This window comes from Podarcis filfolensis (genome assembly GCF_964270895.1).
Source record: "Podarcis filfolensis genome assembly, chromosome: 8".
Classification (NCBI taxonomy): domain Eukaryota; kingdom Metazoa; phylum Chordata; class Lepidosauria; order Squamata; family Lacertidae; genus Podarcis; species Podarcis filfolensis.
Window position 1 is genome coordinate 17,798,133 of NC_139611.1, and position 25,562 is coordinate 17,823,694.

The following is a 25,562-nucleotide window of genomic DNA, read 5'->3' on the forward strand; positions in this document are numbered from 1 at the left end:
GTGCAGGAGTAGTTGTACAGAAAAGGACTGCGGCTCACAGCAGGCGTGCTAAGAGCAGGAGGCCTCTTGAGCCTGCATGCTCTCCTCTCAACCCACCCATTAATCTCCCCTCTTCCTTTTGCAATTTCCCTCCACAGGTAGCCAAGAGAGTCGGCCGGGTGCTGTACATGGCTAGCTTCCCCATGGCTTTCCCGCTCCAGCCCCCGGGCTTGCGACCCGCAGACCGTGACTTGCCTCCCGCTGACCTCCGCCCCTCGTCGACAGGAAGCGTGACCTCCTCCCCGTACGGCAACGCTCTCCTCCCCGCCAGCCGCATCTCGCCAAAGCAGGAAAACGGGAACCCTTTGCTGGCCGGCCTCAGCGACACGTCGAAGCCGCCCTCGTAAACTGCACAGCCCCAGGCAGTCAGCCAGCCTCGCGAGGGTCCCTGGCTTGGGCTGCTGGGCCTTCCAGCACTGGAATCAGCCAGCCGAGGAACCAAGAGAATAATAATGCATTCAGCGTTGGGGTTTTAAGGGGGCAGGGGTCGGCGTAATCCAAAGATTTATTGGAAGCAATTTGAAAAGGGACACCTTGACTTTTTCTTTCTTTTCTTTTGGAGAAAAGGAACGTTGTTTGGGCTTTTTTCTTTGTTGCCTTTACAGAAATGCAACTTTGGGGAAGAGACCCTCAGCACCCCCTTCTTCCCTTCCCCTAACCGCAGCCTCCCGCCAGGAGGAAACACTCTTCCTTCCCCACTTCTGAAATGTGTCCCTCGCTGGAACCTGTTCCGTTCCTCTTTCAGGGTGTCTATGCATCGCTCAAAAAACAACTTTGAAACAATACCAAAGACAGACAACTGACCCAACGCCCAAGTTCCGGTCCATGTTTACTTCAGTTTGGATGGTACGGCACAGCTAGCTCTGTGGGGTACAGGTTTTTTGTGTGCTTTTCTCTTTTTTTAAAACTGCATTTTCATGCTGCTTAAACATTGCAGATTGACTGTGAAAGATTCCCTCCTTGCTGGGCACTGCACAGACTTGTTTTGCAGAATAATAATAATAATGATAGCCTTGTTGGGGGGGGGGGCAGAAGGGGAGATGAGCGTGGAAGAGGCTGGGAGGCAGAGTTTACCCCCCACACCTTAAACTGCGTGTGTACAGAAGATGTGTGTCCCATTTTTACTTTGTTTGTGTGGGGGGAGTGTGTGTGTATTTTGTGGGGGAGGGGGGGAAGAGGCTTGTTGCAGAGGATATGGAGTTGCACATTTTTACCTGGTCCCCCACCCCCATGACCAGGTAACAGGTACCCAAGTGAGCCCATCGGGGCAGGGCACTCGTACCTTGCCCCCTCCCCACCTCGCAATTTGTACAGTGATGGAAAACAATCATGTGATCGATGCTTGTCCGCTTTTCTCTCTCCTTACCCTTTCTGTTTTGAAAACACCTGCACGCTCAACCTTTTTTCCCTTATTCATTTTTTTAAAACTTTTGTTTGGGGTGGGGGTGGGGAATCAAACAGATCGCTCAATGGTACCTTCGCTTCTTTATATATTGTAAATGGTCGTTATCCATCACATCCAGGCCAACGCTTTCCAGCAAATCGATTTAAATAATAATAATAAAAAAAGAAATCACTTAATTTATAAATTGGTTGCTCCGTGGGCCGGCTGTGTCCTTAAGAGTCTTGCAAAAGAGTCTTGCAAAAGTACAAAAAAAAATACACAGAGTTGAGTCGGGGGTAAGCAGAGGTGAATCTAGTGAATACAGCTCCCAGGGCAGAGTCTCTTCTGCCCACTATGAAGAGAGACCACAGGCACCCAACTATTAGCCCTTCTCTTTCCTAGAATCTGCTTAGCATAGCTGTACCAGGGTGGGGTTTAAATGGCAGAGGGCACTGGCTGGCAAAGAAAGACTTCTCTGCGCCCCTAGAAGCCCTGTGGAATAGGCAAGGTAATATTAGGAGATACCTGCCACCAGTTAATTGCTGGTGCTTCCCCACTGGAAGCAGTGGCTGGCTAATAATGGACAACACAAGCTCTGGCCATGCTGGTGGGCTTGGGGCTGGTTTCCTTCCAACAAAACAGGGATTTGGAGGTGGCGGATCCGCCCTCCCCACGTTATTTATAAAGTGGCAGGTTTTAACAAGGGCCTTTTTATCTCCTTGCCTGAGCCACTTTACTGCTGCTGGCAAAGCCACAAATTTTACTGTGTTTCTCCAAAACGTATAAAACTCTGCTGCACAAGATTTTCGCGTTTCAAGCGGTGCCTTGGGGGACGAGGGAGGCAGCCTCAGCGGAGCAACTTCCTGCCCCTGCTTTAAAGGGGCACGTGGGTTACCCTACCACAAACGCAACACCTCCAGATCCATTCCCCTTGCCCCTCACAATACCCATCCCAGTTGTCTGTTGGCGCAGCTGTCAGTCAGCATCAGAGAAGTCCAAGTCTTCCACCATGTCTTCGGGTCCCTGTGCCAGCTGCTTCAGCTCCGCCCGTGACAGCTGTTTCCCGACGCCCTTGCGGCCGGCCCCTTTGCTTCCCCCTGTGGAAGGGAGAGAGAGAGGTGTAAATCCTGCCTTATCAGGAAGGAAGAGGAGGGGAGAGGGAGAAAGAGGCAGGCAGAAGCGGCTCATTGCTAATTAATCACAAGCATTAATTAATTTATCGCCACCGCTGCATCTTCCAGATAGCAGGGATGGAAGGGAGGGTGAACAAGCGCTTCTGTGCTCCTCTTATTGCAATTTGGAATAAAAAAACAAGGCGTTTTGGGAAGGATGGTGCAAAAAGTTGTTGCCCCCCCCCACCGCTCTGCACTGCTCTTTCTAAGTGGGACTCTTGAGTTTAAAACATGGGGCAGGCTTTTTTCCTGAAATCTCAGCCCCAGCCATCCTTAGGGGAGAGAGAACAGTCCTGGGGTTGTATGCAGTGCTCATCCTACTCAGAGCAGACCCATTGAAATTCATGGCCATGGCTAGCATCGGTCCATTTATTTCAATGAAAGGAATCCCTTGGCACAAGTATTTCTGCATGCCAGACCAAACAGTCTTTCTCCCCCCCCCCCCACATGGGCTGTTCTGGGTTTTCTACTGACCCTTCCCATAGCGGGGTGGGGGCCTGTTGTGCTTGCATAACTTGTTCTACCAGCTCCCACTAGTGCAACTTGAATCTGGGTCCGTAGGTTTACTCTGAGTAGAATTCGGTTGGCTGCAACTCCTAGGCAACATCGTACATTAAGATAGACACAAGAAATGCAAGGCCCTCCACATGTCGTGAGACTACAACTCCTATCATCCCTGACAATAGGCCATGCTGGCTGATGGGAATTGGTGCTCCAATATCTTCTAGAGGGCAGCAAGATCCCTATCCCTATTGACAGTACAAGGCCAGTACCCCAAAGCTCCTCTGCCCAAGCAGGTCATGCAAGTTGCATTTCAAAGCTTGAGATGATCACTGGTATTGAAAAAAATCAAGCTTAAAAAATTTTAATGGCTGCAACTGTCCCTGGGACTTCGGGGTGAAGAACAGGTAAATAATGCTCTAAAATTATATGCCAAAGGTCTGATATCCTTGGGAGACCCACCACCATAGTGCTGACAGTAAGGGACATTTCTCAGCCCTTCCTGAAGATGCTGTGGATTGAACCTGGGGACCTTCTGCGTGCAAAGCACATGCTCTCATGTGCTGGCCCCTGCAGAAACATGGGCGCATACGCCCCTGCGCTAAAATGCTTATTACAGTATTGCAGTTCTGGAAGGGTGTTTTATTCCCCCCCCCAACAAATGTCACTGCACATCTCGAGGGAGGGGCCAACTGGTAACATCCGCCCCGAAACAAGCACTGAGAGAGAGAGGCAGCTGTGGGAGCCGTTTGCCTTGCCAGGCTCTGGCAGCCCCAGATAGAAATAGCTCCAAGAGCCGGCAAGAGCCAAGCGTTCCCAGCCAATGTTCGCTCCCATCTCTGCTGTTCATCTATTCTGGGCAACGGCACCAAGGTCCGTGTGCCAACCCTCTGCCATCTGTCACAGTGAATCAGTCAGTGGGGCTGGGCACAGCTCTCTCCTCTCATTTTCACCTCAAAGCCGGGAGAGAAATCTTGTTAAGGAGAGGGGGGAGGAGAGGTGGACATCCCTGCACCATCATCACCACCCCAAAAGGGCTTTGCATCCTTTAAACCTCACCCCTCAGAGAGAAGGGGAAGACAGCAGCGCACTTGGAGATAATGGGAAAGGACAGCCAGAGCCGGTGGCACTCTTGACAAGCAACGTCCTTCTCCTGGCGGAGACTTCTCTTGTTTGCGTGGATCGTCACCCAAGGCAAAAACACTGCTTGTCACCACCCTGGGCCCTGCTTCAAGGACCTCCACTGCTTATCTTTTCAGGCCAAACCGATGGAATTGGTATGCACACGCGCGCACACACACACACACACACCAGTGTAGCGGGTAAGTGGCTGGATCCTACCCAGCACCTTCCTCCGTGGGCACCAGCTGCTCCTCTTAAAGGGATCACCAGCAAGACAGTACGAGGTGTGCAGAGATATGACAACCAGGAAATGTGTGTGTGTCACACACACAAATGCACACACACACCTGGCAAAATGCAAGCTGCGTAGCAAGCAAACCCATTTCCAAAAAATGTAACAGGTAAAAGGCATATTCCTTCAGATCCCAGACTAGAGGTCAGGAGCACAGGAGCAAAAGCCTACATCTCGCCTCACCAATATGCCCAACGTCATTCCTCCAAAGGAAGCCGTGGCAGCACTCTCTTACCATCTGAATCACTGGAGCTCTCGTTGTCGTCATCCTCTTCTTCGTCCTCCACTTTGTACTCTCCTTCATCGCTGTCATCCTCTTCCTCACTGCTGCCAAATGAAGTGTCATCTAAACTGTCCTTCTTGGCCTTTGATTTCCCTGCAGCAAGGAGACCGAAACAAAAAAAAAAAAAAATTACAGAAAGGGTATCAAAACGTTTAAGATACTTTTGCAACACGGGAAACTGCATAGTCTCAGATGTCGGACACAAAGGTAGCAGAACAAGTCAGAACCCAACATTTGTTGCTCGCTTTAACAAGGTGGGGGGGGGATCTAAATATTCCTTGACACAATGGCTTGCGACCAAATTTTGCATTACATCATAGCAAAGCAGTCTTCAATATACAAATACAAGGAGAGCCTTGGGGAATCAGGCCAGGGGCCCATCTGGTCCAGGATCTGGTTCTCACAGGGGCCAACCAGATCCCTCAGCGGGAAGCTTGCTAGCAGAACCTGAGCACATGAGCAACACTCTCCACTTACGACTCAATCAACTGGCACTCGGAGGCCTATTGCCTCTGACACTGGAGGAAAGAACACCACCATCTTGGCTAGTAGCCACTGACAGCCTTACCATCCACAAATCTGTCTAACCCTCTTTTAAAGGTGGCCATTGTTGACTCTTGTGGGAGCAAAAAAGCATTTCTCAGTTTCCTTTCTGCACACCATGCATGATTCTATTATGTCAACTCTGAAAAAGCCCCAAATGTTGCACCCTTTCCTTATGCGGGAAAATGCCCCCTATTGGAACAGCACTCCAGCCATGCCATGCCCCCTATCCAACAGACCACGCACACAGACCCCTGAAGCCCTTATGAAGGTGCTGGCAATCACAGCTGAGTTCTGCTAGGTCCCACTTGAGCAGAACACCAAAAGGTGCACCATCACCTGGGTTGGGGCAGCCTAGGAAAAGTTCCCAGGACCAGAGAGAGATGTTTGGGGGGCTGCATTAGCCCCTGGGTTTACACAGACTTGAAAAAAACAACCCACCCTCTCCCCAAATTCACTTTGGCTCAAAAGATTTCCTTGCTGCCTTTTCCCTGACTGCTCAGCTCTCTCTCTCCCCCCCCCCCCCAGGGGACCAAGCAGAAGATGGATGGCAGGGTTGCCTTCTGCGGGAGATAATCCTGACAAGCACCTGAGCAGCCTATCTCTGCAAGCGCAGGAGAAAGAGAAAAAAGTGGCTCTTCTGCCATCCCCCTCCCCAGCCCAATCCATCACACGCCGCTGGCGGGGGGAAAGGGGTTATCAGCTGCAGCGGCTGCCTGGCGATGGAAGCCTGCCCAAACCGGGCTCCTGAACAGAGCTCAGCTGCGACCGGCAATTGCAAGAGCCAGCACCTTGATTATTTCCCATTACCTTTCCAGCCAGGGAGCTGTGCGTGGTGCCGGGGGGGGGGCACATAGGCAGGCTTATGTAACTTACTTTTAAAACCATTTTCTAGAAAGAAAGGGGGAGAAGCTTAATCACAGGAGAGCAGCTGGGTAGATCTGCCATGCTCATTTTTTTCTTTGCAACTCTCCCCAACCAGAACATCTGCACAGGTCTTTCCACATCTCTCTCTCCATTCAAATCTCTCCTAAAAACTCTTCCCTGCCCATGAAATCTTCATTTTCACAGACACCCCTTCTCCCAAGCTGAACATAGCAGCCCTCTTGGACCAGGTGAACAGCTGACTTTCCACAGTAGTCAACCAAGTGTCTCAGGGAAGCTCACAAGCAGAACAGGAAGGCAGCAGCCCTCTCCTTCGCAGCCCCAGCAACTAGTATTCAGTGGTATAATCATAGAATTGGAAGGGAACCCAAGGGTCATCTAGTCCAACCCCCTGCAATGCAAGAATCTCAGCTAAAGCATACATGACAGATGGCCATCCAACATCTGCTTAAAACTCTTCCATCTCCAAGGAAGAGTGTCGCGACAACCTCCATCAGAAAGTTCTTCCTGATGTTTAGTCGGGAATCCCCTTTCTTGTAACTTGAAGCCACTGGTTCGAGTCCTGCCCTCTTTTCCAGGCTAAACATACCCAACTCCTTCAACCAGTCCTCATAAGGCTTGGTTTCCAGACTTTTCGTCATCTTGGCCACTCTCTTCTGCAAAACGTTCCAGCGCGTCAATATCCTTCTTAAACTGTAGTGCCCAGAAGTGGACACAGTACTTCAGGTGTGGTCTGACCAAAGCAGAATAGAACAAGACAATTACTTCCCTTGATTGGGACACTAGATGTCTGTTGATGCAGCCTAGAATAGGATTAGCCTCTTTTGCTGCTGCATCACACTGTTGACTCATGTTAAGCTTGTGGTCTACTAAGACCCCTAGATATTTTTCACATGTACTGCTGGCAAGCCAGGTGTCCTCCATCTGATAGTTGTGCAGCTGGTTCTTCCTTCCCAAGTGTAGAACCTTACATTTGTCCCTACTGAAATTCATTTTGGTAATTTTGGCCCTGTTCTCCAATCTGTTTAGGGCATTCTGGATCCCAATTCTGTCTTCCGCAGCACTGGCTACTCCTCCCAGTTTGGTGTCATCTGCAGATCTTATTAACATCCCCTCAGTACCTTCCTCCAAATAATTTATGAAGATGTTGAAAAACAACGGGCCCAGGGCAGAACCCTGCAGCATCCCACTTTTCACGTTTTTCCAGGTTGATGAAGAACCATTTGTAAGCAGTCTTTGGATTCCATCAGTTCAACCACCTACAAATCCACCTAACAATTACTTCATCCAGCCAACATTTTACCAGCTTCTCTGCAAGAATATCATGAGGGACTCTCAAAAGCCTTACTGAAATCAAGATACACTACGTCCACAGCATTCCCCTGATCTAGCAAGCTTGTAACTCTATCAGCTCTTCTGAAAAAGGAAGGTTACCATAAGCCATCACAGCTAATGGCAAAACAATAGACCCAGCCCTCTCAGCGAATCTGCCTAATCCTTTTTTTACTTGGCCCCATTGCTACATCTTAGGGGTGACAAATTCAATAAAGCAACGGCATGCTGTGAAATCCAGCTTTAAGCAAATGAATTTGCTTGCTATTGTGCCTTCTTGATCTTGGGTTCTATCCAGTGCTAGCTCTTACTTAGGGAGTAGACCCACTGAAGTTAATGACCATGGCAGCAAACACACTTTGGAACTCCCTGCCTACTGACACCAGGCAGGTTCCTTCACCCTGCCCCTTTCAATGCCTGCGAAAGACATTTTTGTTTAGGCAAGCCTACCCAGAAACATAAAATGTTGACATGCATTTTGCTCAGGATTTAACTTACTGATGTTTTTAAATTATTATTTTTACAGACATTTTTATTGTTTTATTCTTTCTGTAAACCACATCTAAATCTTGTGAAAGAAACAGCATAACCCAACATAATTTTACTGGGTCCAATCTGATGCCACTCTTTCTCCCTCACCAAAATTCAGACTGTAAGCTCCTTTGGGGCAGAGACTCTTGTGTCTAAAGCCCCATTATGGGCACGGGTGCCTCTCTACAAACCAACCAGCCACCAGCTTTTCAAACATACAAAGTTCTTTATTAATTTTTCTCATCTCCCTTTTTACTCCAAAGGCCGCAAGAGGGTCTATCTCCTAAGGCCACCCAGGGAGCCTCACGACAGAGAAGGAATTTGAACCTTGGCCTGCAGGACTGAATACCTACATCACTCCTCTCTCCTTGCGGGAGATGATGACGACAGATTGAGAGCATTTGGCTTGCCTTTCTGGACGAGCGGGGGGCGGGGGGGGGGCTGGTTTGGAAGAATTACCACCCACTGTGGAATCCTGTGCCTCCCACTCCTTTTTCCCACTGACTGACTGATCCCCAAGACACACCAACCCCCCAGCAGAGGAAAGAACAGCAATGCCCCCAGACACTATGGAGTTAAGAGCATCCTGTTCACATCATCTAGCCCCCCACCTCGCTTTCCCCCACCGGAATCCCTGCTAGCAAGAACCGGAGATATTAGCCTGACTTTTAATACAATTTGGTTGGGAAGCGAGCGCTCTAAAGGCAGCATTAATCACTTTAACGATGAAGCTATTACTGGAGGTGCGGCGGGAGGGGAGGGGAGAAGATGGGAAATTTTTCCACGCTTCCCCGCCCTTAACCCTCCCCACCCCACCCTCAGGAGTGCTTGCAGCCGTTGCAAGGAAAGGGTCTGTTTCATGCCATGCTGGGTTGGAGGGGGGCAGGCTGTGGATACTGGTGGGGGGGTTGCTGCCAGCCCTTCCAGGCACAGAGGTCTTGCGGCATTTCATTCCCACTGAACATCTGAGTGACCAACCCAGCCTCAAGTCATGAGCTCAGTAGTCCAAATCCTGCACCATCAAAACATTTTGGCCAGAATACCGGGTCTTGAGCTTCCACACTGTGGACACTCTGCACACCACAGGACCATAGGAAGCTGCCTGATGAGGCCACTGGTTCATAGAGCTCAGTATTGTCCACATTCAGTCTGCAAGTTAGATACTCTACCACTGAGCCCTTAGGACACAAGAATATAAGAAGCTGCTTTAGACAGCCAGGTCCATCTAGGGTCAGTACAGTCTGCACTCAGTGTCAGCGCTGCACTGAGCTATGGCCCTTCCCCAACAGGGAGAGCTGTTGCAGTCATAGAATCACAGAATTGTAGAGCTGGAAGGGACCCCGAGGGTCATCTAGTCCAACCCCCTGCAATGCAGGAATCTCAATTAAAGCATCCATAACTGATGGCCAAACAACCTCTGCTTTAAAACCTCTAAGGAAGGCGAGCCTAACAACCTCTGGATGGAGTCCGTTCCACTGTCAAAACAGCTCATGTCCTATTTGGGGGCGTCCCAAAGGCACCTCGCCTCAGGCACTGTAGGAAAATGCAAGGCTGACATTTGCTCAGATCCAGCAAGGCAGGGATGGGATACATGTGGCCCTCCAAAGGCTGCTGGAATCCCAGTCCCCATGAGTCCCAGTCAAGCATGGCCAACTGTCAGCGATGGTGGGAATTGTAGTTCAGCAATATCGGGGGGGGGGGTGGGCACAGGTTCTCCATTCCCGTGTTAAAGGCTCCTGGGAGCACCATCTGGAAAAGGAGGCTGCTTGCTGTGTCTCTGCATGAGTGGCTGCTCTGGCTTTGATTAAAGTTGATTAAAACAGGGGTGGGGAATTTGTGACCTTCCAGAGGTCACATCCAGCTCCCATCAGTCCAAACTTGGATGGCCAAAGGTCAGCGGTGACAGAAGCTAGAAGTGAGCTACATCTGGAGCGTCCCGGATTCCCCCAACCCCTGCCCTAAAATGGCATTCTCTCCATCATGCTACTCAATGCGTTGGTTTCCCTCATCCATAAAATGGGCATAAGGAATCATAGAATTGTAGAGTTGTAAGGTACCACGAGGGTCATCTAGTCCAACCCCTGCAATGTAGGAATCTTTTCCCAACATGGGGCTCAAATCCACAACCCTGAGATTAAGAGTCTCATGCTCTACCGAATGAGATATCCCAGCTGTAAACACCACTCAGAGAAGATATGTGTTTTAGGGCAACTGGTGATGCTCCCTACCCCAAAATAACCAAATGCTGATCCTTACAAACACACAGAAACACACAGATTATCCCCACAGTGGAGTAGGTCTAAGAAGGACAACCAGTCTATTAACTGTCCAGCTGGAAAGGTTATAGGGAGGGAGCAGTGCAGCAGCTGAATGACCAGAGAGACCAGAGACCTGGGTTCAAATCCCTACTTAGCCATGAAGTTCACATAATAAATTATACCAGTCAACCTCAAGAGAGCTGATGTGGACAGAAAATGAGACAGAGAGAGGAAAAGAGAAATTTGGGAAGGGCCATAGCACGCAGAAGGCCCCAGGTTCAATCCCTGGCATCTCCAGGCAGGGCTCAGAAAGGTTCCCTTGCCTGAAACCCTGGAAAGCTGCTGCCAGTCAGTGTTGACAATACTTTGGCAGATGGACCAAGGGGTTGGTCTCAGAATAAGGCAGCTTGCTAGGTACTGCAAATTCCGTCACAATCCTCCAGATAGAGAGGGAAGCTAATCTTGTCTTTGGAGCTCTGTTCATTGTTTTAGGTTGTGTTTTAATTTATGCATTATTATTATTATTATTATTATTATTATTATTATTATTATTATTGCAACGTGATGCTGTTTCAGCCATGCTGTCAGCTGAATTCCTCAGTTGAAAGGTGGGGTGGGAATAACAACAGCAGAACAAACAACCACAACACACCACAAACAACAACTTTGGCTGCATTTTACAAACAGGCAGAGTAAATGTATAGACACACACACACTTCTAGTGAATTATATCTTTCATTTAGTCAAAAACGTACAAGAGGCAGGGAAATGCAAGTTATAAGCGAGAGAGAGAGGAAGAGAAGAGAAGAGAGAAAGAAGCACAAAACTCCCCTGAGGTAAAATCTGAGATAATCATCTATGGTTATTACATAATCTATTCTTCCTCCTCCCTCCTCCTCTTCCTCCCCCTTCCTTACCCACTGACATTTGGGTCGACAGGCTAATTATCTGATAAAAGGAACACGTCCAACCTCACCCGGCACACAACTGCACACACACATACACACACACAAACATATACAATCGTTGCTCATTACAGATCAGGCTGGCTAGTAATGTATGCACAGTCACGCACCAGGAAATTCGTTCCCGTAACGAACCGGGGAGCGGGGGGGGGGGAGAGGAAGACCGTTCCCTCTGGCCGCCCCACACAACCCTCCCCCCTCCCTCCCCACCCCCCAATATTAAATTGGCGTAATATGATTACGTGCTGGATAAATGAATGAACGCGCTAAAGTTCATTAGAGGCGCACCGTCGCTTAATGCGGACAGATCGCTCATTACGGGCCCCGGCGCGGGGAGAGGCGGCAGCCAGCGAAGCGGCTCCTCACCGGCTTTAATTGCCTCGTGACAAGGCAATCCACCAGCTCTCCCCAAGCCATTAATAACCGCCCGCAGCAGCCAGCCTCCCCTCCTGGAGCTCCGTCAGCCGGTAAATGAGAGGAATGAGTCCGCCGCCGCCTCTCCCCACTGCGACCGCAGACAGGCCATTGATCAAATCTGGCAGGCGAGGGGAGGCCATCTTACACGGGGCCTCGTTCTCGGAAATTCAACGCGGCTCTGGCCCGAGGCGTCCAAACCCCCTGACCTTTCTCTTTCCCCCGCCTCCCTCTCTCTCACACACAGACAGAAGCAAGGCTCCCCACACGATCCATTCCTCTTAGCATCACTAGTCCAATTCATCATGGTGATAGATAGCAGCCAAATGCGGCCCTCTGCTCCTCTGTATCTGGCCCTCGGGACTCTCTCTAAGCCACACCTTCTCTCCCCCGGCCATGCCCCACACAAGTCCCACTCAGCTGTTTTTGCCTGAAATGTGCCCTTCAACTGCGACAATGCTTCCCTGGATGGAGGGTAGAGAGGAGTGGTTCAAGTGTGTTTGTGGGAAACGGCCTACGGTGCCCAAAGGTAAAATTAGCATTCATTGCCCCGCCCCATTTTGCCCCTGGCACCGCCCACCCCTGACCTATGGCCTGGACAGGACTGTGGCTCCTGCAGTGAAGTCCTGTTTTTTAGGGGAAGCTTACATTACTATTACTCCAGCTCTCCCAGTGATTCTCCACAAAGCCTTTTAGAAGCAACTTAAAAGGTAAAGGGACCCCTGACCATTAGGGCCAGTCGTGACCAACTCTGGGGTTGCGGCGCTCATCTCGCTTTACTGGCCATTGGGAGCCGGTGTACAGCTTCCAGGTCATGTGGCCAGCATGACTAAGCCGCTTCTGGCAAAACCAGAGCAGCACACGGAAACGCTGGTTACCTTCCCGCCGGAGCAGTACCTATTTATCTACTTGCACTTTGACATGCTTTCGAACTGCTAGGTGGGCAGGAGCAGGGACCAAACAACGGGAGCTCACCCCATCACGGGAATTCGAACCGCCGACCTTCTGATCGGCAAGCCCTAGGCTCAGTGGTTTAACCCACAGCGCCACCCGCGTCCCTAAAAGCAACTTAAAGAGGGTTTTAAAAAAAATACATGCTGTTAAAGAAATAAAAAAAGATGCATCACTCAGTAGCATGAATCTACTACAAACCTAATGTGATTTTATGGCCATGGCCTCTTTGCAAAAAGGAAACCCTGGGAAAGTTGGGTCTGTGTAGATTGTTTGGCTCTTTCTTCCATCCACAAATTGCAAAATTCCCCTGCTTTTGTACTAGTGAACAACAGTTTACAGGAGTCAGGCAGCTTGCAGAGTCATGAAGTTAAGGGGCCACAGCAGAGAAGGCCCCGCTTTGTACAAACTTTGATTTTAGGCCCTCTTCCCCAAACAAGAAAGTACATCTAAGCAATAATTGCAGTGTGGCTCCTGTATATGGTCATTAGTATAATTAAAAATAAAGTAAAATACAGACCATTTCTTCTGAGGGAAGCCACACAGAAGAAAAGAATACAGTGGTACCTTGGGTTACAGACGCTTCAGGTTACAGACTCTGCTAACCCAGAAATAGTACCTCGGGTTAAGAACTTTGCTTCAGGATGAGAACAGAAATCACGCAGCAGCGGCGGGAGGCCCCATTAACTAAAGTGGTACCTCAGGTTAAGAACCATTTCAGGTTAAGAACAGACCTCCAGAACGAATTAAGTTCTTAACCCGAGGTACCACTGTATTCCTAATTTCAAAGCAGCAGTAATGTGGCTATTGAGACATATCTGAACACCCTCCAATAGTTCTTATAAAAATGGTGGTTTTTGTTTCAAACAAACAAACAAACAAAGCACTAGTCCCCATGTTTGCAAACTTGGAACATGTGACAACAAAAATATATGGATTCTGAATCAAAATGAAAACACATTCTAGTTATGTTATGCATTTTTGTAGTTTAGAACACAACCAGACGGTATTTGGCTCTTAAGACAGTCAGCATCTATCTATAGAGTGCATTAAAAAAAATACAACAACCACACAAACTCATAACTTCTGCCAGAGAATTTAGGAGGTCCAACTTCGTTATATTTCAGTGGGGGGGGGGGGAATCCATAGAATAAAATGCAGCTCCAAAGGGCCTTATTCCCCTCATGATTGAAATGGAGAAAGAGGAAGTCAAAATGGGATAAGGCCCACTCTGGTGTAAGGTTGCCTCCAACCAAGTTCTCCTCAGTGTATACCCACTGGAATTAATGGACCTAAGATGAGTCAAGGCCATTAAATTCAGATGGGTCTAAACATTAGGTACAACCCTTTAGTCTTGATTAGAGATCTAAGTTTGCAATGGTTAACTATCAGGAGCCAGGCTGCTCTCCAGACTAACTTACTCCGCAGAGATTATAGTTGCTATAAAACGCTAATGAGTGCTTAACTACTGCAATATTTAATTAAAAAAAAAGGAAGAGGGGCTGTGAGCTGCCGCTAATTAACAGAAAATTGGTAATTTCCAAGCTATTAACGGCTTATTTTCCACTCATCTGAACACAGCCAAGAAACTACAGCTATAGCATAAATAGGAAGCGCATTCTGTCAACAAGGGAAGAGCTTGCTGTGAGGTGGGGCTTGCTCTCTAGTGAATTCATGGGGACTAGGAACCTGCTGCCTCAATCAATCAATCCTTCACGGCTGCTTTTCTGTCATGAGTTCCAATGAACACCTTACGATGCCATCTGCCCTGTTTTGGGAAGCTTTTAAATGTTCGATGTTTTGTTTTATTCCTTTATATTTTGTTGGAAGCCGCCAAGAGCGGCTGGCGTAACCTAGTCAGATGGCGGAGGTATAAGAATTAGCATCATCATCATCTTGCTTCTCCCTGTGCAAAACCCATTTTTTGGATACAGGGGTGTGAAACCTTTTTCTGACCGAGGACCCCATTCCCATACAGGCAACTTTCCAAGGGCCAGTTGTGGGTGGTGCCAGAGGCCAGAGTGGGCGGAGCAAAAAGAGGAGGTTGTTACCTTTGTAAAGGTAAAGAGACCAATGACCATTAGGTCCAGTCGTGGCCGACTGGGGTTGCGACGCTCATCTGGCTTTATCGGCCGAGGGAGCCGGCGTACAGCTTCCGGGTCATGTGGCCAGCATGACAAAGCCGCTTCTGGCAAACCAGAGCAGTGCACAGAAACGCCATTTACCTTTCCACTGGAGCGGTACCTATTTATCTACTTGCACTTTGACATGCAACTGCTAGGTTGGCAGGAGCAGGGACCGAGCAACAGGAGCTCACCCCGTCGCGGGGATTCGAACCACCGACCTTCTGGATCGGCAAGTCCTAGGCTCTGTGGTTTAACCCACAGCGCCACCCGCGTCCCGTTACCTTTGTACAGGAGGCTATATTTCCAGGTATGCAAAAAGCAGAGGGTTTTCAACGGCACTATAAACAAGGCATAGGCAAACTCGGCCTTCCAGATGTTTTGGGACTACAAGTCCCATGACCCCTAGCTAACAGGACCAGTGGCTAGGGATGATGGGAATTGTAGTCCCAAAACATCTGGAGGGCCGAGTTTGCCTATGCCTGCTATAAACATTCCACTGTCAGACAATACAGAGACATTAGCAGGACTCCAGGACATATTCCAGCCAGGCAAAAGCACTCAAGGAGGTTGTGGGAGGGTCCCAAGGGTGAAATAGAGAAGCCAGGAGGGCAGAATTTGTGCCTAGGTCTAACCACCACCCCCCATCCCATGTAAATACCATATTGTTTCCAAAGCAGGCACAGCCATTTTCCAAGCTTCCAATAGCTTCTCATTACCTGATAGCTAAGCAATGCAACACTCCCAGGTTTTGCTTGGAATCCTGATCCATCCCTGCAGACTCACCCCGCTTTTTTCTTTTTTTCTTTTTAAAAAAGAGTAAATCGTCTAGTCCTCAGGCCCCTGGGCTCCTCACCCCTGGTTTATATGAGGACTAGAAAAATGATTTTAAAAGAAAGACCTTTGTATTCCGCCCTTGGGATTCTGCCTAGGCCACATCTTTCAGTACCCAAGAACTTTTCTTTTTAACCAAGCAGATTTCCCAGCTGCACAAATTCCCCACACTAAACACACATAAGAACCCAAGCAAACACCAAGTATGTTGTGCTCCTTCCTTACATCCTGTATCAGTGGCAATTTCTCCATGGCAGCCCTTAGTCCCTATCTGCTACATAGCAACAATTCATATGTGAATATGTCTTCGTTAAGTATCTAACAGGTGCTTTCAAGGGTATTTACAAGCATGCCGCAAAGTGTTAGATGCTTGGAGATGAAGATGAAGAAGAGGAGGTTCTGTGCCCCCCCTTAAAAAAAGATGTTTTCATATGGTTTGGGAAGTTCGCACATATGCCCTAATGGGTCTACTCCACCCCTATTTTTCAAACAGCACATTATCAACTTTACAACTGCACGATTCCCCGCTCTCCCAACTACACACTTTGTAGATTCTTTGCCACAGAATCATAGAACTGCAGGGTTGGAGGGTCCCCCAAAGGCCATGTAGTCCAACCCTCTGCAACACAGGAATCACAGTTAAAGAAGGTCAGGCAGACAGCCATCCAACCTCTTTGTAAAAACCTCCAATGAAGCAGAGCCAGCCACCTTCTGAGGTAGTCCATTCCACTGCCGAACAGCTCTTCCCATCAGAAAGTCCAATCTAATGTTTTGTCAGAATCTCCTTTCTGGCAATTAAAATCCACTGGTTTGGCTCCTATGCTCTGAAGTGACAGACAACAAGCTTGCTCCATCTTCCATGTGACAACAAGCCTTAAGATATTTGAAGGTGGTTATCATATCTCCTCCTCTTTAACAAGATGGGGAATTAAGAGGCTGTGGTTGGGTGCTCCTCTGACTCTTGGAACATGGATGAAACGTGGTCTGCAACACTGGTCTTCAACGGGTCGGCCTGGACCCACTAGGGAGTCTGTGGCATGATCCAAGGTGGGTCATAATAGGAGCACCACCACCATGCAAAGATGTGCGGAAAGATTAAGCAGTGGGTTCCCAAATGCATGCTTGAGCTGAAAGTGGGTCATGGGGTCTGAAAAGCATGAAGCCACCTACAGTCATACCTCGGGTTACAGACGCTTCAGGTTGCGCATTTTCGGGTTACGGACGCGCCGAAACCTGGAAGTACCAGAACGGGTTTCTTCCAGGTTTTAGCACTTGTGCATGCGCAGAAGCACCAAATCATGCTTTGCGCATGCGCAGAAGTGTCAAATAACAACCCACGCGTGAGCGGATGCAGCGCTGCAGGTTGCGGACGTGCCTCCCACACAGATCACATTCGCAACCCAAGCGTCCACTGTACTCTACAATACAAAGGGATGCACCCGAACCTCCGCCCACTTTTGTCTCTGGCCCCACCCACCTGCCCCACCCCCTGGCCTGGGTTTCCTCACAAGGACCCTTGTACTGAAAAGGTCATGTAAATAAAGCAGAACTTGGCCGCATTCAAGGGGGGTTGCAACTTTGGGAACGTTAGGAAGCTGCCTTATACAGAATCAGACCACTGGCCCATCTAGTTAGGTATCATGGCTGGCAGCAGCAGCTCTCCCAAGGTTTCAGGATGGGATTCTTTCCAAACCCCGCCTGGAGATGCCATTGACCCTGGAGCCTCCTGCAAGCTCAGTAGATGCCCTGCCACTGGGCAATGGCCCTTCGCCGAGAAAACAAACATGGTCTCAATGCTTTTGGGGAACCAGAGAGAGAAAGAGAGAAGAGATTTCCAGCTGTGACAGCTCCTGCTGTCGTTCCACCGAGGGAGGCTCGCCAGCCTCCAAAACGTGTCACTTCATTTCGCATTGCCAGCCCGCCGCATGCTGACAGGATTTCCCTTGCCTCTCTCCTCGCAGGGAGAATGGTGTCGCCGGGTTGGCAGCTAGCTTTAAAGGCGGGCACATCAGCAGCCCAGCCATGCGTGGCCTAACCGCCTCTCCAGGGGTGCCCGAACACCGTTCCCTGCTACGACCCAGTGCCCCTGCCACCAGCACAACACACACACACACAGAGCAGCAGCAGCAGAAGCATTCCTGCCTCTTCTAGAGTCACGCTCAACTCGGCTTAGAAAAAAATGCTGACGGTGAAGACTGCCAAGCAACCAGCTCAAAATCAATACAGGCCCAATGTCCTCGTTTATTCCTCCGAGTGCCGTGAGAGGGGCTCGCCCGTACATGGCCATGCCAAAAACATGAACTAAAATCCAGATTTGCACCGCAAGGAACTCCCAAACACAACATTAAGAACTGCCACAGTGGGACGGACTGACGGAGTCTGGCATCTTATTCCCACCAGCAGTTGGCCACATGTCCCAGGGAAGCTCAAAAGCAAGCCTGTGGGGTGATTTGCCCAGCACGAGAGCCTCCGCTTCTAGCCCAAGGATGCTTCTTGGCTACTTGGCTATGCCCTGCCTCTACATTCAAAGGCAGTAGTGCTTCTGAGTACCAGTTGCTGGAAACCACAGGAGCTCTTGTGCTCGAATCCTGCCTGCCGGTTCCCCCAGGCATTTGGTTGGCCACTGTGATAACAGGATGCTGGATTAGATGGACCACCAGCCTGATTCTACAGGGCTCTTCTTATGTTCTTCACAGACAGTGATGCAACTCAGGCTGTTGCCTGATTTCAGGGTTGCTGAGTTCTACTCAAAAGTAGATTCATTGAAACTGATGGACCTCCGTTAGTCTCACATTCATTAACTTCAATGGGTGCACTCAGAGTAGGATTAGCATTAGAGACAACCCAGTAGATTAATGAACTAGTTACAGATAGGTAGCCGTGTTGGTCTGCCATAGTCAAAACAAAAAAAAAATTTTCTTTCCAGTAGCACCTTAAAGACCAACTAAGTTAGTTCTTGGTATGAGCTTTCGTGTGCATGCACACTTCGTCAGATACACTGGTGGTTCGAGCCCAACTGGTGGTTCGTATCTGACGAAGTGTGCATGCACACGAAAGCTCATACCAAGAACTAACTTAGTTGGTCTTTAAGGTGCTACTGGAAAGAAAAAAATTTTTTTGTTTTGATTAATGAACTAGTTAGGGGAAACCATTGAGCCTAGTGAGAAAACACCCCCGCCCCCCAAAAAAAGATCTCTGAACTGTATTTAAGCTTTCAGCACCACCAGAAGTAATAGTGAAGGCTGGTCATTTTTCTTCCTTGTTTTCAACCAGTTCATTTTGACTTTGCCTTGTATTTGTTATGTGTTATGAAGTGTATATTATTTCACTGACCCACCACCCTTTGCAAGTCACAGAAAAACCATTGTTTACTGGGAACATGCTGGTCTTGGCCACTGTGCTCCTTCCCTCTACCGCAGGGAGGGTGCAAACCACAATCTCTAATTTAGCATTGTTTGAACCAAGGATGGGAATTTGCTTGCCCTCCCAGGAAACCACAAATCTGTAGCTAAAGCTTTTTCCTGGCTTCTTCTTCGAGGCAAGTCATGAGCAAAACAAACCTCAGTCTCTAGTCTGGACACAATGGCTGGGATCACATGTCACGATAAACCATAGTTTTGTGTGAATGAGTTGTTGTTGCACCTGGCCGGGGAAGGCTGTTCAAAAGCAACCAAGGTACAAACCAGGAAAGAAGTGCAGAACCAACTGCTCCTTTGAACAGCAGCAGTAGCATAGACGCCCTTCTGGAATCTGAATGCAGGCTTGTGCTAAATCATAGAATAAGAGTTAGAAGAGACCACTGAGGGTCATCTAGTCCAACCCTCTGCAATGCAGGACTCCTGCCCACAGCTGTGCCTGGTTGGGCTTGAACCACCAACCTTCTGGTTAACAGCCAGGTGCACTGACCCATTGTGCCACCTGAAGGATCTGCTGAACTGTTCATCCAGTGACCTTAATAAGCAACAGAAATAAAGATGTGCAAACAGCCTCACCAAACGGCTGCTAACAGGATCTCCCAACGATCAGAGCCTTTTGGTTTCCCTTTGTATATTTCCGTATTTAGGGGAAATTTTTTTTAAAAAAAAACCCTTCCAAAACCTATCCTCACAACTAGCCAGCAATTCCCAAATGCTAAAACACACCGGCAGCGAGTGTCCAAAGGGATGCTCTTTTCCTAATTCCCTTGCAACTGCGAGTGAGGGGCTTTCCTGGTGTGCTCTGGCTGCTATAACTCCCGCTTTCAAGAGAACAAGACAACTGCAAACCCCTAGTGGCCAAAGGGGAGACTGTGGCTCTCCCCACCCACCCCAACTTCAAAGTCCCTGCTGGGGGGGCCACTAGGTGGCGCATCGGAAGATGGCTGACAATAACATCTCTCCGACCCACACGAGGTAATTTGGAGGCTATGATGGGGGTAATTAGCCTCCTTAACCCCCCCCCAGGATTGTGGGGGGGACGGCCCTTGCCTGCTGTGCCCTATACCACCCCCGAATTTGTGGGGGTGGGGGCACTAGGCACAAAGCCCTCCTGTGGGATTCCGGCACTCCTGGACGCCGTCCCTGATTCGCGCCGCTAGTTGCAAGCATCTTCAAAAGAAACAATTTGGACGAGATAAATTGCACATGCTTCAAGGAAAAAGGGGAGTAAAGAATGCTGACAGAAGAGATCTCTGATAACAAGACAAGAATAAAATATGAGAAGATACGTCAAGATACGGTATGACTGAGGGGGGAGGGGGGAAAACCTGCCTTCCTTTTTCTTATGTGATTTAACAAGAATCCCCTCCCCTAATGAGTCAGAAACTAAGGACTTAAGCTGTGGATTTAAGGCTGTGTGGAGATAAACTTTCGAACCAAAGCAATGTTTCAAGATGAAGCTGGAAAGCTAAGAGTTTTGGAATGACGCAGTTAAAAATGCCGTCGCCATTTTGGGAGGCATTGTTGGAGCTCTTGGGTCTGGGAGTAGAAAGAGAGAAATAGAGTTGTTTACATATCGTGGATCAACTTCTCGGTGGGACTTAAGAGCGACAAATGCCAAATTTATGATGGAAAGAGCGATGTTATCTACGAAGGAGATATATGGAAACCATCTGGTCTTAGTGGAGGAACGGGAAATCCACACAGGATTATTATTTTGCTTATCGGCTTAAGGAGACTAACAGAAGAGATCGTAAAGGAAAAATAGAAATTATATGAACAAGATATGATGTGGAAACACCAAGATAAGACTGGATAGAATTATGAATTTTGTTTGGACTGATTGGGACTGATTTGGACATTAACGCAGTAATAAGAAGATGATCTGAATCCCCCTTTGGATCTTGAAGTATGGGTTCCCCCAACAAAATTTAAAAATTTGGCTTTGTAATTTGGAATTTATGTGATGTGATTTAATTTGATGCGATTGGCCAGTTAATAAAAATTATTAAAAAACAAAACAAAAAGCAAAGTCCCTGCTGTACCTTTGACAGACAGACCGCCGACAGCATCTTCCCCCTCTTCAGAGTCGCTGTCCAGCTCAAAAAGGTCCTTGAACTCCCTCTTATCGTCCTCCTTCTCTTCGCCCGGCTTCTTCCGCTTGATTTCAGGTAGGTTCAGATCTTCCATCTGTGCCAGGAGAACAGAAAACTTTAGTCCTCCCCGTTTCAGTCAAAAGCCTAAAGAAGCAGCATGACAGCCCATATAAATATATCCCTTGCCCTTTAACTGAAAAGAACTACACACACGATTAGGACAGAGGCTGGGGAGCCTATGGCTCTCTGGACATTGTTGAATTCCACTTCCCATCAGCCCCGGGCAGCATGACCAATGGTCAGCGATGACGCAGCTGGCAGCCCAGCAATATCAGGGAAGGCCGTAGTCCTCCCCCCACCTGCATCCCTACACTAAAGGTTCCTGGAAGCTGAAAACCCCACCCAGAAAGGAGGCTCACTGTTATATCTCTGCATGAGTGGCTGCTTGGGCTCTTATTAAGATTACAATAGGGATGGCCCTCTAGTTGTTGTTTTGGACCCTGGATTAAAGGCTCCAGGAAGCTGGAAGCACATTATTATGATTTATTAAAACAGGGAAGGAGAACCTGTGGCTCTCCAGATGTTGGCTGGACTCCAGCTTCCATCAGGCCCATACCAGCACAGCTAATTGTTGGGGATGATGGGAGATGTGGTCCGGAAACATCTGGGAAGGTCTCAGGTTTCCCATCTCTGGCTCAGAAGGACACTGACAAGAATGATTCCATCTCCATTCTGTTCAAAGGGCATATTCCAGCCAGGCAAAATTCCTCAAGGAGGGTGCGAATGAGGGCCAGGAAGGAGTGTGGTCTAGGAAGAGGTGTGTGGTCTGAGGATCAGAGAGAGAGGGCTGGGGGTCTGCATTTGGCTCCTGAGCCTCAGCTTCCCCATCTGTGTCTTACCCGCTCTTTGCCGCTGATCTCCAGCTGAATCTCCTTCTCCCTCAGCTTCTTCCAATGCACATAATATGTCATCAGTGGAGTCCCTTCCTCTCTGACCTTTTTCTCCCATTGCTCCTGTCAAGGTAAGCAAGAAAATACCATTGTCAACTGCAAGTGATCACCATCTTAAGAGCCAGCATGTGAGCCTATCTTCACCACTTTCCCCTCCCCATCCCCCTGGAGGCAAGTTATAGTGTCTGCATTCCTATGCCCATTTTACAGTTGGTGCAGCTGAGGACTGAAGGGGAGAGGGCAAGCCTTTGCTCATTAGGATTCTAGGAGTCGTTCACACAGTCGTTTGGGCATCCCCATGATTCCTTGATATGCCAAAGGCCACTTTGATCCACTGGATTAGTGCAGCCAAGAGAAGTTTTCTCCCCCCCCCCCCAAGTCTAGCACAGCTGTAAGCCTAAAGGCCAACCATCTCAAAACCTTGTCAGCAGATGGAGGCTGTGTAAAAAGCTTTCTCTGTGTCAGCCCAAGTCAAACAGATCTCGCCACATCCTCGCTCAGAAACTGATCATCAGAGATAAATGGCCTCTGAACAAGAAAGCCCAGAAGCATTGGAATGGAGGAACCTCAAGTGTGGAACTCTTCTCCCCACGGAGATGCACCGAACAACTTCGCAGAACAACTTCTGCTACATGGCAAAGACATAGCTTTTTACCCAGCCTTTGACGGTCAAGGTATTTTGTTTTGTGGGAGCCACCTCTTTTTGCTAAATTTACGCTGTTCTGTTGTTAAATGGTTTCATGCATTTTATACATACAAAGTACTTCTGGAGGATCACACAGGGCCCCCCCCCCAATCCCTAAACTAGGCCATCACTTGCCTTTACTGCCACCTTCTAATGCAGGGGTGGGAAGCCTGTAAACCCCACCCCACCCCCCACCCCAGATTTTGCTGGACTCCCATCCCCTGACCACTGAGCCATGCTGGCTGTGGGCTGACATAAGTCCAACAAGATCTGGAAGGCCACACAAGCTCCCCCCCCCGCCCCCGCAAGGCTGTGGTTACGACTGCCACAGAGGTCTCTAAATAATTTTATCATAAAGGCCAAAGATCGTAAGGGATTTCCACTGCGGCCTTAAAAAATATTAGTGGGCGTCATGAAACGAGAGCTCTGGGTTGTTGTTGTTTTTGTGGGCTGATCTCTTTTTCACAAGTCGACTCAAGCGAGAGTCGGCATCCACACCCAGCCCTCCTCTTCCTTCCTGCCTTTGCACGAGGCTCCGCCAAGCGGCAGTCAGAGCCCCTCTCCCGAGATGCTGAGCCAGAGAGAGAGAGAAAACAGAGACTCACCACAGCCTCCCGGTTAGCGACGCCAAAGGTGGCTTTCTGCCGCTTGCCGGTGATGTAGGCAGAGTTTTCCTGCAGCTTCTCCAAGAGCTGACGGATCGTCTTGCAGTAGTTGGCAACTTTGCACTCCTTCAGGAACGACTTCAGCTGCAGGAAAGGAAGGAGACATTCCACGAACTGATCCCATTAAATTCCCCAACTCTGCTCCTTACAACTTTATATTCCGCAGTACGGCACAGCTGCCAAAAGAGCAGGAAAGTATGGAACGCAGGATCCAGGATCCCACAGGAAGCTGCCTTGTACAGAGTGGAGCCACTGCTCCGCCTGGCTCAATACCGTCTACACTGACTGGCAGCTGCTCTCTAGGGTTTCAAACAGGGAGTCTGCCAAGGATTGAACCAGGGACCTTCTGCAGCCTTTACCACTGAGTCACAGCCCTTCCCTTAAAGCATAGGAAGTTGCTTTATACTGAGCTGGGTCCATCTATTTCAGTATCATCTACACTGACTGGCAGCAGCTCTCTGGGGTTTCAGGCTGGCCCCTACCTGGAAATGCCAGAAACTGAATCTGGAGAGCTACTGTAAGTCAGTGCAGAAAATACTGAACTAGATGGACCAATGGTCTGACTCAGCAGCTTCCTACCCCTGCCTTACATGGCCCTAAGGAGGAGAGGGGGGAATAGACCCCCGCCTCTCATTTCTAAGAAATTGCAGCTTGAGGTTTGAACTTTGTTCGAAGCCAGCCATTTGCATCTTTCTCTCCCCTGAATTGCCCCACTAGTCACTGGAATTTTGGGCTCAGAAACCACCGCCCCCTGAGCTGCACATCTAGACAAAGCATGGTATGCTCAGAGTCACCCCAAAATCATGGAATTCACTTGTGAGTGAGGACAACATCACAACATCAGCACATCATGCTACAGAAGGGATATGCTGCTATGTTCCTTATAAACATGTTATTTGGAGTTAAGGGTACGGGGTTAGAGAGATCCAACTTTTCAGACCACAACCCACCAGGGCAGTTCTTCTGCACAAGCTCTATTGAAAGGATCAGGACCTGCGCAAGAGAAGTTTCCTTGGTACCTTACATGCCTTGCAGCCATAGTCCCCCAAATTAAAAATAAAAATGGGAAGCTTAGAACAAAAAAAAGTTCATTTAGTCCAGCATCCTGTTGGCCAACCAGATGCCTCAATGGGAAGCCCACAAACAGCACCTGAGCACAACATCAACTCTGCCCCCCTGAAATTGGCATTTATTTTATTTCTTTTTAAATTATTTGTTGCATTTATACCCCATCTCCCCCCCCCCCACGGAGCTCAAGGTTTACAACAGCTCTCCTGCTCATTTAATCCCCACAACAACCCTGAGAGGTAGGTATGGCTGAGAAGTAGCGGCTGGCACAAGGTCACCCCACCATGAGCTTCATGGCCGAGTGGGGAATCGAACCCTCATCTCTCAGGCCCTAGTCCAACATTCTAACCCAGAGCTTTCAAACTGTGTGGCACGACACATTAGTGCGTCGGCTGCAGTGCACAGGTGTGTCGCGCGAACATTCCCTGCTCACCTCCTGGGGCTGGAAAGGGGTTAGTTTAACCTCCAGCTTGCTAGTTAAAGCCACGCAAGTTAAGTAAATAGGTACCACTCTGGCGGGAAGGTAAACGGCGTTTCTGTGCGCTGCTCTGGTTCGCCAGAAGCGGCTTAGTCATGCTGGCCACATGACCCGGAAGCTGTACGCCGGCTCCCTCGGCCAGTAAAGTGAGATGAGTGCCGCAACCCCAGAACTGTCCACGACTGAACCTAATGGTCAGGGGTCCCTTTACCTTTACGTTAAGTGACCAGGGCAAGGGCGTCTGGATCTGACCGCAACTGCCAAGCACTGGACATAGACACAGAACTTTGCTACACGCAAAGCCAGCCCAGCATCCAAATGAAGGGTCCCCCTCCCAAATTCTTTCCTTAAGACATTCTTTCTCCTTGATTCCTTCCCACTTCCCCCCCCCCTCTCTCTCTCTCTCTCTCAGTCTTTTCCCCCAGGGCATACGGATGGGGATGAAGCTTGAAGCCTGCGTGTTCGTGCTAATTGCAAGCATCCCCCCCTGGTTGCTCCAAACAGCCAGGCAGCTCAGATTATCCTCAGAGATTGAAGGAGGACAGGCAGCTGTTCCTTCCCTACGAACAACCTTC

General features: G+C 49.0%; 2 protein-coding genes and 1 long non-coding RNA gene across 21 annotated transcripts in view; 1 reads left to right on the forward strand and 2 right to left on the reverse strand.

Annotated features, from left to right (window-relative positions):
- Positions 1–1,628, forward strand: part of SAMD11 (sterile alpha motif domain containing 11) — a 317,484-nt gene extending 315,856 nt beyond the window's left edge. For all 15 annotated transcript variants that reach the window (XM_083628579.1, XM_083628580.1, XM_083628571.1 and 12 more), the window contains one exon: positions 138–1,628. In XM_083628579.1, the coding sequence (XP_083484705.1) occupies positions 138–386 (249 nt within the window). In that variant the 3' untranslated portion in view covers positions 387–1,628. The remainder of the gene's footprint in view (positions 1–137) is intronic.
- Positions 1,468–25,562, reverse strand: part of NOC2L (NOC2 like nucleolar associated transcriptional repressor) — a 127,341-nt gene continuing 103,246 nt past the window's right edge. For 4 of the 5 annotated variants that reach the window (XM_083628624.1, XM_083628622.1, XM_083628623.1 and 1 more), the window contains 5 exons: positions 23,382–23,525; positions 22,041–22,154; positions 21,091–21,235; positions 4,746–4,886; positions 1,468–2,520 (listed from right to left, as the gene is read on the reverse strand). In XM_083628624.1, the coding sequence (XP_083484750.1) occupies positions 2,399–2,520; positions 4,746–4,886; positions 21,091–21,235; positions 22,041–22,154; positions 23,382–23,525 (666 nt within the window). In that variant the 3' untranslated portion in view covers positions 1,468–2,398. Of the gene's footprint in view, positions 2,792–3,429; positions 4,887–21,090; positions 21,236–22,040; positions 22,155–23,381; positions 23,526–25,562 lie in introns of all 5 variants that reach the window. The other variant, XR_014551620.1, reaches the window with a different exon arrangement.
- On the reverse strand, positions 3,034–4,424 carry LOC310769602. Its single transcript, XR_014551725.1, has 2 exons — positions 4,301–4,424; positions 3,034–4,262 (listed from the first exon to the last, which is right to left on the reverse strand). It is a non-coding gene; the product is annotated as an uncharacterized lncRNA (long non-coding RNA).